Raw genomic sequence first — 13,970 nt, 5'->3', positions numbered from 1 at the left:
AAACATGTATATTTGAACAACAGTTATGAAACAGAGAAGGCCATTTTATCTAAGATCTGAATGACTTGACACCTGCCTTCCCTGTGTGTGCAAATTCAGTTGACTTCACATTTCACTGTCAATCCCCTCATACCTTGTATTTGTTTATTAACGCTTTTAGTCACTTAAAAGAGAAAGGTGTGTAGTGAATGAAATATATATATTTTTTTTTGTTTCTGTTAATCCTTGCTTAATTTTCAGACACTTTCAAGCCTGAGGTTAAAGTTTTAAATATAATTTAAAGTTCCATTTGAGCATATCTCAATTAAGGCAACTAAAGGTTAATTCCTAAAACAAACCGTTGTCACAGTGAAGAGCCGTTTGGTGACACTATTACTTCAAACAAATAACCAAAAATTATGTTTACAGCGTTAATTCTTTTCTGCTTTGGGTTTATTGCATTCACAAACCCCAGAGTGAGCAGCATGATATTTATATAATCAGCCAATATTTATTGCAATACTAATTTCCCATAAGTGGTTCTATGAGATATTCAAAAAATGTTGCCTTTTCCTTTTAAAATATGATTTAACATAATTATTGTGTCGAGTTTATAGAACAGCTGAAATACTGAATGCATATGTAATATCGAAGCACCCCTTTGATAAGTATTCGTGTTTGTGAGGCTCTGAAGCTATGCTGTGAGGGATTTAGAGTCAAAAAGACTGTTGAATTTTTTATATTTGTTACTAGACTAACTACCACAAACACCCTGAGGAAATTTTAAGCCCATACTGCCCATCTCTACTTGATCCTATAAATAATTTTTGGGGGACTGGAAAGAAAGTTTAAGGGTGAGCAGAAGCCTCACTTACGCCGAGTTCACCCTCTGCTGCATCTCCCTCCCGTGTACCGTACTCTCACAAGGTGCATCCACTCGACCAATACCGCTGCTGGCCTGGTAAAAAGTGCAAACTCCAATGTGGAAAGATCAGCAACGACATTTCTAAATCCATGAAAGGCGTTAGGATGTCCCCCAGTTGGAGCCCTGACACAGTTATCTCTCAAAACCAGGTTCAATAAGCAAAATCCGTTGGGAATAATTAAACAGGAAGACGCAAAGATGAAAATGTATTTACATGTATTTACTTGAATAACTAATCTGATCAATTAATGTAGCAACGATATGTCCCGGTCTGGTTACCATTTTAAAGGCTGGTTTAAAGAAGGACAATGGTGCTGTAGCCTTCTACTCCACCTAATCCTGCAATGATTTCTCTCCCTCTGACTCTCTCCTCTTTCTCTCTCATAAAAGCACACATCCTCAGCATACTGCCTATTGGTTTCTCTAGCAAAGGGACACAAGGATAGGGAGTGGCATATGTTAACAGACAGCTGTAAAAAAAAAAAATACCCATTTTACGTGCTCCTTATGTAACTTTAAATACACTGACATAAGAGAACAGGACAACCTTTTGAGCTTCGACTTTTCAACATCAAAACACAAAATCACAAGTTTGTGGAAACGGTTTCAGGTTTGCACCAAGCGTTCACTTGGCAAATGTATGAATGCAAGTTCATGTTTGATTCATGTTTAGGTTTATTCACTCTCCAGCCAGCCTACAATCCTCTAAACTGTGATCATGTGACGTCCACTCATGTTTTCACAGCAGAAAAGGCAAAGCTGGAGATGACAGACGACCACAGCTGGTCTGCTTTTGATAATGGCACCGTTTAGTTCTTTACTTCCAAGTGTCCAAAATAAGTGGCGTTTTCCTGATCCTTATATCATAATTACAATGACCAACTGTTCTATAATGAAGGTACTGTAAGATGAGTAAATCTTAGACCACATGATCACCAGGGTTCAGTGAAATACACATGATGCATGACGAACTGCCGCAGCTGTTTTCTTCATGCAAGCAAAGAGGACGACAGGAAAATTGCCAGACGTTCAACAGACGTGTGTAAGAGCCATCTAAGAAAAACTCTGCATCAGTTCTAGCCACCTAATAAGACAGATATGAAGGGACATAAACCCAACAACTTAGCTTTCCTGCTGTTAGTCAGCCTTCCTGAAATGACACCATTAAATCAGAGATAATAAGCATCACTGTCACTATCCCACCATTATTCTCCTCAGATTGTAATTTCTAAAAGTACAACAGTTGAAAATCTAGAACCTGTGTTTTTTGTTAAGCCTCATCATACAAACATTCACAATTTGTCTGCCATTACTTAAAAAGGATTAGTTTAATTTAAGAAATAAACAGGTGTGATAATCACAAAAGTTTGGAATGCAAATAAAATATTATTTTCACTGATTGAGAAGGGCATAAATATTTTTTTCATATGCCATTTTTTGTAAAATGCAGAAAACATTTAGATTTCCACACTTGATAATTGGTTATCGTTTGAGAGCTGATGCATAAATATTAGCTGTACATATGTCATAATTTCAGCCTTCGCTTTCCTACACGCTCAAGATCAGTGCAGTTTTCTCATAGAAATATCTTCACTCATTAGAGTTGGCAATCTCACTTTATCATGCTTCGGTGACTGTGCTTCATTCTTTCATTCATTTTATAAACCAATTTCCCTTCAACTTCTGCTTCTCTCTTCTTCTAAAAACATGGTGTGGTTTTTCTTTGCTGTTTCAACATGTCCCATCAATTTTTAGTGTTTGTGTGAATGGTGTGATCGAAAATTTAACTGTGAAAGCCCACTGCAGAACATTAAGACTAAAACGGCCCTGTGTAGATGTGGACCTGAGTTACCAGTCAGTAGTACTAAATACATACTGTAGTAACTTAAAAATCTAGGGAATTTTGAAACAATTTTCCAACAATCCTATTAGGTTTTAAAAGTGGGATGCAGAGTAAAAAAAAAAAGGCACAGCAGTGTTAATATTAGATGAGGACTTTGTAAAGCAAGCTAGAAATGCATGGATGCCATAGGTTTAGCCTTATCAGTGCGAAACAGATTTTATACTTGGAAAACATGAAGTGGGTTTTCAGTCAATAAGCCTGATAAACCAGGTCTATAAGGAACGACGTGTTTCTGTATTAGCTGGGAGACTGTGGGGCATGTCTTCATCAAACTCCAAACAGCTTAACAGTGCTTGTAAAGGTTTGTATAACTGACAAGCTAGAAGTGTTAATCATTTTAAAAATTATTTACTGAATGAACTAACCAACCAAATACTTGTGTAATGACTGCAATAAGCCAGCTAATACTTTTGTTAGAAGCGCTTTAACAATTTGCTGGTGGGAACCACCTGAATAACCTGAATAGTGACATGATCAACATGCCAGCTGCTCAGACTGCATCTCCCACTGTCCAAAGGGAAATAAGGTTGTGCTGGTATTAAATGAACAGTTAAAGCAATATTCTTTCACTCAACTGGTAAATCAGATAAACCCATTAACACAGTCGCTAATTTTAAAAATCCTACTTTTCTTTAGTTCTGCCACCATCTAATCAGGGATCCCCTTCATGGCTTAAAACCTTCTCTAATCTTCGTGGAAACTCGAAATCAACTACTCATTTCCCAAAGAATTGTTTGTTTAATCCGAGGCACAGGCCTGCATATTTCTAAAGGTGACAGGAGCACACACTGTTGGGCACAGGTTGCACATTATGAACACAGTGAAACTTTAGTCAAAGTACAGAGGTCAATCTATGCAAAAGTGGCAGATCAGTGCAGGCCTGTGAATGAAAGTCACTGAAGCTATTTCTGTCAATTTTGTAAAATGAGATCAGAGCTCTTTAATGGTGAAAGCCTGTGCTTTCTTAAGCATGCAATTCCAGGATCCACAAAATCGGAGCTTACGTTTTGTCTTTAGACCCGTTTAAATCTTGGCAGATTATTGAGACTGCCATGGGTAGCTAGCTTGGTTTGTTATACTAGTTGGATTAACAGAGTAATTTGTCAGATTTTACACACTACATTCATTTCAGCTTTCAGTCAGTCCGTACAAACCAAAATGCACACGGCCGTCTTCAGGTAAAAAGAATCCTTGCTGTGTGGTTCCTTCAAGCATACCATCATCTTGGGCAACACAATATGAAGCATTAATGAAATGGACATATTATTGCTAAATATTGCAATTAGGATAAGGGCTGCAACTAATGATTATTTTTGCTAAACGATTAATCTGTCGACTATTTTACCAGTTAATCGATTAATAATCGGAGAGCAAAAGGTGATCAACAGGAGATGTTTTACCAAATTTGAACCAGGTGAAGCTAAATCTATTCCACATGAGGAGCTCTGGATAGGAAGCAAACCTTAAAACCCAATGTGATATTTTATTATAAAAACAAATTAAGCTAGATCACAGCAACAATCTTTGATTAATTTTAAGCCTCAACAATATATGAACCCATGTGTGTCGCTGCCAGTAAATACTAATGCTGCAAATGTAGCATGATAAAGTAATTAAAATAAGCTCTGATGTGTTCTCGTACTCATCGTCGTACTCTTCCCGCTTTATCCGGGACCGGGTCGCGGGGGCAGCAGACTCAGCAGAGACGCCCAGACGTTCCTCTCCCCAGACACCTCCTCCAGCTCCTCCGGGGGGAGCCCAAGGCGTTCCCAGGCCAGCCGAGAGACATAGTCCCTCCAGCGTGTCCTGGGCCGTCCCCTGGGCCTCCTCCTGGTGGGACGTGTCTGGAACACCTCCCGAGGAAGGCGTCCAGGAGGCATCCGGTATAGATGCCCGAGCCACCTCAACTGGCTCCTCTCGATGTGGAGGAGCAGTGGCTCTACTCCAAACCCCTCCCAGATGGCCGAGCTCCTCACCCTATCTCTAAGGGAGTGCCCGGCCACCCTACGGAGGAAGCTCATTTCAGCCGCTTGTATCCGGGATCTCGTTCTTTCGGTCATGACCCAAAGTTCAGACGTGTTGCAGTCACAAAGTAAACAATGTTAACTGGTGTTTGACAGTGGAACTGAACAAACTACAAGCTGGTCAAACAGAAAACACACACAAAAAAAATCACAACTAAAGATGGCAGAGTAGTATTGGCTCATTCAGTAAATAGTGTAAATACATTTACATCGGTTCCAAATACCTCTGTTGTAACAGAGGCCATGATGCCTCTGATGATTCATCTTCCTAGATGAAACAACTAAAGGAGCTACATCCATTAACATTTACTTTTTCTTCCCATAGAAAGTACTCCTGGATCAGTGCTTCTGTATTCTTTGTGTGTCTCTGCTATGTTCTCTCTAACCCCCAGTCAGTCGTGGCAGATGGCCGCTCACACTGAGCCTGGTTTTGCTGGAGGTTTCTTCCTGTTAAAAGGAAGTTTTTCCTCTCCACTGTCGCTACATGCATGCTCAGTATGAGGGATTGCTGCAAAGTCGACGCCAGTGACTGTCCACTGTCGCTACATGCTCATCCGGGAGGAGGGAATGGTGCAAGTCACTGACTGGATGCAATCTGCTGGGTTTCCTTAGACAGAAAAACTTTTTATCCAATTTGAATAAATAACTGAATCTGACTGAACTGTTCAATGGTTAGTTATTAATTGGAATGTATGTACCTGACTTGAAATCTATATGATTTGGTTGAATTGACCCACCTTTCACATAATGCAACAGGAAACAACACTCTCCAATTATTCTTACCTCTGCCTTCCTCCCTCCCTGTTGGTTGGAGTAAGAGGGAGTCAGGTTTAGCCTAAACCGGCTCAGTTATGGTTGAGGTGCAAACACACCCTCCATTACTGCTACCTGTATGACCCCTGCATTTCCCATTACTGTTAGTGACATAACTGCAGATATACTGTTCTGACCAAAGAAACCCCCCCCCAATTCACTAAATGCATCAAAAGAACTCTTACCATCTTTAGCCAATAAACACATCATCCAACAGCATGCCCTTTGATTCATTTTTTTTAAATATAATTGATTAAAAATCAGCTCAAAGTTAGGAACATATGTTCAAATGCATAATTTCTTCATCAGTCAGTCATTTTCTACCGCTTATTCCATAGTGGGTCATGGGGGAGCTGGTGCCTATCTCCAGCAGTCTATGGGCGAAAGGCAGGGTACACCCTGGACAGGTCGCCAGTCCATCACAGGGCAACAGACAAACAACCATGCACACACTCATTCATACACCTAAGGGCAATTTAGATTGACCAATTAACCTAACAGGCATGTCTTTGGACTGTGGGAGGAAGCTGGAGTACCCGGTGAGAACCTACGCATGCAAACACATGCAAGAGAACATGCAAACTCCATGCAGAAAGACCCCCGGCCGGGAATCGAACCCAGGACCTTCTTGCTGCAAGGCAACAGTGCTACCAACTGCACCACCGTGCAGCCCTCAGTTCTTCTTCATTTTCTGCTCAATTTAAAACTACTACATCTATCAGATAAGTTGTTGCTCAATTGTGTCAGATGTTAGGAAAAAGTTTGGAAATGGTAACAATTAGATTCAGCAGGTCAGATCTCAAAGAAAACTGGAAAATCGGTAATGCCCACCAAAACACTGGTTGGTGCGTCTGTAGTCTATAGCACCATGTTACATTATTGTAACATGGTGCTCTCTTACTAAATATCTAAAAATACATTCTGGGTGTTTCCTGCAAATAAAATCCAACTCAAAAGGAGCCACAATAAATCACATCTATATACTAGACTGACTATCAATTTATTCTTGCTTAATAACAAATAGCAGATAAAGATTAATTCAGGGACATTATATGAGGTATAAAGAACACGTGGAGCTTTCAGATGACTTCATTTGTACAACAAAGCAGTGTAATGAGGTTGATCATTCAGCACAGACATCACAGTTTCTTATTTCGTTATACATCTCACTGTATTTTTTAAATGCCCAAGATAAAACTTTTAAGGCAAGTACTCAGCTTTAAGTAAACACACATTCATGCTTTCAATGTAGGGTTGGACTGACAAGTTAGTTACCCTCATAGTATTAAAATGGAATAGAGCTGTTGTGCCCATACCTTAGACAAACTATTAAACTGTCAAATAATTATTTACATTTCTCTTCTGCTCGCTAATTACAGGGCTCACAAATCAGTCAACTGGACTTAAGCTAGTCACCTGTTTTAGTGGCAGCTGAGGCTACAGAAAGAACTGTTTATGTTATGTTACTGAGCACCACACTAAAAGAAAACACATTTCTTTGACACATTTGCTACCTCCACCAACGTAATTCCTGAAAGCATCACAGATTTTTACAAAATAAACTTTAAGACTTTCTTCATAAAACTTGGTGGCAGTAATTATGCTGCACTACTGGGGGTAAGCCACTTTTCTATGGTGCCTTTGATAACTAGAGGAAAAACACCCCATTAAACAAGTGATTAGACACTGGTTTTCAAAAAGACAAATATTGCTATTACAACAAAAATACTTATGCCTACATTATATGTGGCTGATGGAAGAAAAACCCGAGAAAAAGACAGAACTGACCAAAGGATTTAGGTTTATATAAAAAAAAAAAGTGAATATACTCCACATTAACAACTGACATACCGTCGCAAACAAAGGCCAACAACAAACATACTGATGTATTTAACAACATAGTCTGGTGGCTTTTAGCCCATGTTTTTATGCACTGATTTAAAACAGCCTTTGAGAGGAAATTGTTTTCACTTTTTAACAATGCTGACACTTTAGTTACCCTCAAAGGACATACTGTTGTGCCAAGACAAACCAAATGCAGTGTTTCAGGTTTTTCTCCTCCTCGGTTACACACACCTGTGTAACCATTCTAACAGTAAAAACAAAAACCTGTAACCGGCAGCTAAAAAAAGAAAAAACAACAACAAAAAAACATCCTGGTAAATACCTGGACAAAAACATTTGAGATCAAAGTGAATAACAGAATAATTGCAGTATATTACTGAAATGAACCCTTCTGAAAAGGATTTATAATGAATATTTAATAAATAATTGAATGGATCCTTTGTTATCCACTGACTTACATGCACAAAACAAAGCATGTGGTTCTGACAGAACAAAAGGAACGCGTAGCTTCAGTTGTAGAGAGCTTCCTGAAAAACCACTGGTCCCGCACATGTAAATGCAACTACTCAATTAATTGATTGATTATTCAGTAGAGTACTTAGTTGCTAAAATATTCGATAGCTGCAGGCCCAAACAAAAACACTTGGCTTTAAGCAAGCAAACAGAGGCTCAGGATGTGAAGGTGTGGCCGACAGGTATGTTCCAGCACCATAACAGAGGCCAGTTGTTGCGGCTGCACGCTCGGCAAATTACAACTTCACAATCGTAGGTTTTAAACGGTTTAATCATAATTTACATTTCTCCCCTGCTTGCAAATTACAGCTCTCACCATGTATGCAGCCGGAGTCAACTATTAGTCAACTGACTAAGTGACAGCTGGTGGTAAAAGGAACAACTGTAGACTATATATTATTTAACAATAAAGTACTAGATACATCATACACACTACAAACTTTGAGTCCAGTAAAACTTACCTATAGAAGTGCCATGCTAATTTAAATGTTATTTGTATGTGCTGCATTCACCGACAAGAAAAGCAGTGTCATCAGCTGATCACTGGTCAGGATATAAAATCTATAACGATCCACTTAAAAGCAAACGTTTCATGACTATGTACAGGTCCTTCTCAAAATATTAGCATATTGTGATAAAGTTCATTATTTTCCATAATGTCATGATGAAAATTTAACATTCATATATTTTAGATACATTGCACACTAACTGAAATATTTTAGGTCTTTTATTGTCTTAATACGGATGATTTTGGCATACAGCTCATGAAAACCCAAAATTCCTATCTCACAAAATTAGCATATTTCATCCGACCAATAAAAGAAAAGTGTTTTTAATACAAAAAACGTCAACCTTCAAATAATCATGTACAGTTATGCACTCAATACTTGGTCGGGAATCCTTTTGCAGAAATGACTGCTTCAATGCGGCGTGGCATGGAGGCAATCAGCCTGTGGCACTGCTGAGGTCTTATGGAGGCCCAGGATGCTTCGATAGCGGCCTTTAGCTCATCCAGAGTGTTGGGTCTTGAGTCTCTCAACGTTCTCTTCACAATATCCCACAGATTCTCTATGGGGTTCAGTTCAGGAGAGTTGGCAGGCCAATTGAGCACAGTGATACCATGGTCAATAAACCATTTACCAGTGGTTTTGGCACTGTGAGCAGGTGCCAGGTCGTGCTGAAAAATGAAATCTTCATCTCCATAAAGCTTTTCAGCAGATGGAAGCATGAAGTGCTCCAAAATCTCCTGATAGCTAGCTGCATTGACCCTGCCCTTGATAAAACACAGTGGACCAACACCAGCAGCTGACACGGCACCCCAGACCATCACTGACTGTGGGTACTTGACACTGGACTTCTGGCATTTTGGCATTTCCTTCTCCCCAGTCTTCCTCCAGACTCTGGCACCTTGATTTCCGAATGACATGCAGAATTTGCTTTCATCCGAAAAAAGTACTTTGGACCACTGAGCAACAGTCCAGTGCTGCTTCTCTGTAGTCCAGGTCAGGCGCTTCTGCCGCTGTTTCTGGTTCAAAAGTGGCTTGACCTGGGGAATGTGGCACCTGTAGCCCATTTCCTGCACACGCCTGTGCACGGTGGCTCTGGATGTTTCTACTCCAGACTCAGTCCACTGCTTCTGCAGGTCCCCCAAGGTCTGGATTCGGCCCTTCTCCACAATCTTCCTCAGGGTCCGGTCACCTCTTCTCGTTGTGCAGCGTTTTCTGCCACACTTTTTCCTTCCCACAGACTTCCCACTGAGGTGCCTTGATACAGCACTCTGGGAACAGCCTATTCGTTCAGAAATGTATTTCTGTGTCTTACCCTCTTGCTTGAGGGTGTCGATAGTGGCCTTCTGGACAGCAGTCAGGTCGGCAGTCTTACCCATGATTGGGGTTTTGAGTGATGAACCAGGCTGGGAGTTTTAAAGGCCTCAGGAATCTTTTGCAGGTGTTCAGAGTTAACTCGTTGATTCAGATGATTAGGTTCATAGCTCGTTTAGAGACCCTTTTAATGATATGCTAATTTTGTGAGATATGAATTTTGGGTTTTCATGAGCTGTATGCCAAAATTATCTGTATTAAGACAATAAAAGACCTGAAATATTTCAGTTAGTGTGCAATGAATCTAAAATATATGAATGTTAAATTTTCATCATGACATTATGGAAAATAATGAACTTTATCACAATATGCTAATATTTTGAGAAGGACCTGTATACCTATCAATATATGCACGCAATATGAAAATTATTCCTAAATCAATTTAACAAACCCTTTATGTTAAAATCATTCAAGAGCGATATAGTATTTAGTTCACACTGTGTGAATGCTCATCATTTCGTACCTTTAACGTTTTGGTCTGTTCATACCCAACTTAGTCTAGTAAAAGCAGCAGTCTGCCACAGGATGTTCCATATCGAATTTACATTTATTCGTATTTGTCTCAATATCGAACTTGATTACCCTTCTGAAATGCCATCAACAGAATGCAAACATGGTTTGAGGACAATCTAATGTGCAGACCCAGCAACCTGTTGCATTCAAAGAGTACCTCACTAACAGGTCACAGTATATTTTCTGAAATAGATTTTCAGTGGTAAGGAATTTTTTGGGTTTCATACATTGTTTAAAGCTAAACAAAATATTTTTATTTGATTTCATTAATTCAGTATTGCAGAAAACACCCTGAACCGTAACTGTAGCGAGATAGATATTATTTATAAAATCAGTAAATATCGGTTATCTGCCATAACAGGAATTTTAATATCGGATATCGATATTGGCCTGAATTGTGACATCGGTGCATCCCTATTCAGAATCTGTTCTGAGATTTGGTTGTCATCCAGAGGGATAACAACATTCCAGACATACAAAAGCAGTGCAGGAAACTGTGAATCAGGGAACCTATAGGTACTTGTTACTGAATATAAACTTCCTCAATAGCTGAAGCAATGTTTTGAGACTTTTAAAATAGATGCAACAGTGACAAACGCACATTTATAGACTGACACAAGTACATAACAGTAGAAAGGAAGCCTGCACAACAAAAACTTATGGTTGCTTGAAAATGTTAACTTATTGGTTTCGAAAAACAGGACGTCTTTTTACTATTTATGTTGTACTTACTGGTTCGTGGGAGGTGCAGAGAGAGGAAAAACCAAATCTTCCTCATCCCCCCAATCCGGCAGGTCGCCTTCATCCATGGGGGGCGCAGGTGGCAGAGGTGGGAAGCCCGTTGAGCCATCCGGGCCTGTAGATGTGGGTGAACTCCGACTGGTTGGACTCTCCGAGGAGGGAGAGTTGCACATGCCGCCACCTGTCTCCGAGTTGGTTCCTTGGAAAACTGCCTGTCCACCACTCCCAGCAACGGACAACACTGAACCCGTTAGTTCCCCGATAGGCACCGGATAGACACTTGAGTCGGGAAGCGAGTCCGGATAAGTGTTTGAATGCTGACGGAGGGTTTGGGTCGGCCCTTGTCCCAGATCAGTGACTCGCACTCTGCTCGGCTTAGGATAGTAGGGAAAGGGGGCCGTATCCGGGCCTCCTCCTTCGCCTGCCACCCCTGTCCCTGTTGTGACCGAACCCGTATCCTCGCTGCTGACCTCCGCAGCCATCATGTTAGAAAAATACGTAGAGGGGAAAAAGTCCAGAAGGGAACCTGCCCTTCCCCTCCGTTCTCGGAGGGATCCTTCAGCGTTTGGGCTCTGGCGAAACAACACAAAAAGTTTCTGAAAAAAGCACGTTTAGCTAGTAAGCTAACGTTAGCCAACAGCTAACTTAGCTCCCTTAGCTTTACAGCCCCTTTGCTCGCTAACGCTAGCAGGTCGGCTAGCAGCGTCGAGACACTTGGTGAGTTGTTGCTGACTAGGTCCTCATTGTTTCCTGAGTTTAAAGTTCACACAGAAACGCTGCTTGGAAATAAATCACGCACAATATGCTCAGAGAGATACCTGTTTCCCGATATATATATTTTTTTTCTATTCTTTAATTTGGACCTCACCCTCAGCACCAGGCAGAGCACTTCTCGAGGAGTGTTGTTTTATTGTCACTGTTGTGCGTAATCCTCGTCTTTTTCCAGTGTTGTTGTTTTCTTTCGCTCAGAGTTCGGTGCCTTCCTAATAAAAACCGAAAACGGCCAAGCGTCGTCGCCTAATTCTTGGGGTTATATGTCGCTTTAGGCAAAAAAAAAAAAAAAAAGAGGAATTCAGCTGTGTAGAAGTTATATTTTCTTGATCATTCCCGCTAAGTTCGCTGATATTTCTGGGTTTCAGGGCTGGTGGCTTGTTGCCCGCTGCTGCTCCGCTGCGTTTTTTCTCCCCTCCCTCTGGCTGTCTTCTTCAATCACAAACCAGACACAGCTAAGTGAGCCCCGAACGCCGAAACTTTAATCCATTTCATCTTCAATCGTTCTAGCTTTCAAACATACAATAATAATTACCCTTTCTTTGCTCCATAAAATACCTCCCGCTTATTGTGCGATCTTAAAATACGTCATCGTTGTGCTGGTAAAAAAAAAAAAAAAAAAAAGAGTGAAGCTAACCCTAACAAAAATTGTGATGACTTTGATACATATTTCTGAGTTTCTAAGATTGGTAAGCACACCGGTGAGTTGGGAAAAATCATATATATTTATTGAAAATTGGATGGAAAATTGCAATTGGTCATTTTTTTTTTTTTTTTTTTTTTTTTACAAAACAATCTTAAACGTCTTGTGTGCGTTTATTGAAAATTAAATGGAATCTGAAATCTGGTCTTATTTGGTCATTTTTACAAGCAAAAATCTCAAGTGCCTTGTGTGCATTTGTGTTCAGCCCTTTTCGATTGGAAAATTAAATCGGTTTAGTAGGAATGTGTGATATGGCTCTTTTCCCAGAGTGGCATGCTGGTAGGAGGTGACAAGAATGTGCAAAAAATTTAATCTGTCATTTGTAGCCCAAATGAGGTTTTTATCACTTATTTGCATGTCCAGGGAATGGTGAGCGGTCACTAGTCTGTGTTTGCATTATAAGCATTGTAAGAACATACAGCCATATACCTTAGCTGCCTCATAACACTGAGGCTGTTTTCCAATTTACACATTCTTTTTCTGGCTAAAGGACATTTTCACAGTTTTTCATTATGTAGCTTGAAGTTAATTTGATCATCTCTTGTGCAAAAGGGATTCTTCAAAACACAATTTGAGATTTATCCTATTTGTGAGAACACACAAAAAACCTCACTTGTGACACTTTTTGGCACTAGGAAAACTTTAAATTGAGTTAAGAATGAAAACCACAATGTTTAGACTGGCCAAAAATGGAATGAATTGTTCTACACTGATAGAAAAAAAGTCAAAAATTGTTTTGATCAGTCAAATCTTTACACTTTTTATGAAAACAAAAAAGGGCTGTAGGAGGGTTTCACCCATTGTTGCCCATAGTTCCATACATGCAACAAGGTTTTAATTATTTATTGATTTAATTTGAGTATGAATACAAATGTTCTTTGAAGGTGCTAGGTGACTCTTAGAGATCATTACAGAACAAACAACCAGACTAGTAAAACAGACGAGCAGAAGTTTGAATCAGAGTTGCGTTGTGATACAATAAACCAGCTTTTGAAAATCACACAGAGCACTGTTCACTGCAAACCTTCCAAAACGGCTGTTTATCTAAAGTGGTAGTCCAGACAAGGAGAAGATTATTCAGACAAGCAGGGTTAGTCCTGGTCAAAAAACTGATAAAGGCCACAACAGACTTGACACTAGGATGGAAGTTTGCCTTTCAGCAGAACAACAACAACCCCAACGATATAGGCAGAGTTACAGTGGAACAGTTTAGATAAAAGTAAAATCATGTGTTAAAAAGCCCCAGTCAACGTTTTGACTGAGTTCGAGCTATTTTGCAAAGATGAATGGGCCAAAAATCTCAATCTTTGACTGTGCAAAGCTGGTAGATCCATAACCCAAATTACCTGTAGCTGCATCC

General features: G+C 40.0%; 1 protein-coding gene across 1 annotated transcript in view; it reads right to left on the bottom strand.

The window, feature by feature from the left end:
• Nucleotides 1-11,637, bottom strand: part of rasa1a (RAS p21 protein activator (GTPase activating protein) 1a) — a 48,228-nt gene extending 36,591 nt beyond the window's left edge. The window contains exon 1 of the mRNA XM_047381300.1: nucleotides 11,128-11,637. Within this exon, the coding sequence (XP_047237256.1) occupies nucleotides 11,128-11,621 (494 nt within the window). The 5' untranslated portion in view covers nucleotides 11,622-11,637. The remainder of the gene's footprint in view (nucleotides 1-11,127) is intronic.
• Nucleotides 11,638-13,970: the final 2,333 nt, after the last annotated feature.

The sequence above is a fragment of the Girardinichthys multiradiatus genome, chromosome 12, assembly GCF_021462225.1.
Source record: "Girardinichthys multiradiatus isolate DD_20200921_A chromosome 12, DD_fGirMul_XY1, whole genome shotgun sequence".
Classification (NCBI taxonomy): Eukaryota; Metazoa; Chordata; class Actinopteri; order Cyprinodontiformes; family Goodeidae; genus Girardinichthys; species Girardinichthys multiradiatus.
The sequence above is the reverse complement of the archived record's forward strand: the minus strand, read 5'-3'. Positions and strand labels throughout refer to the sequence as shown.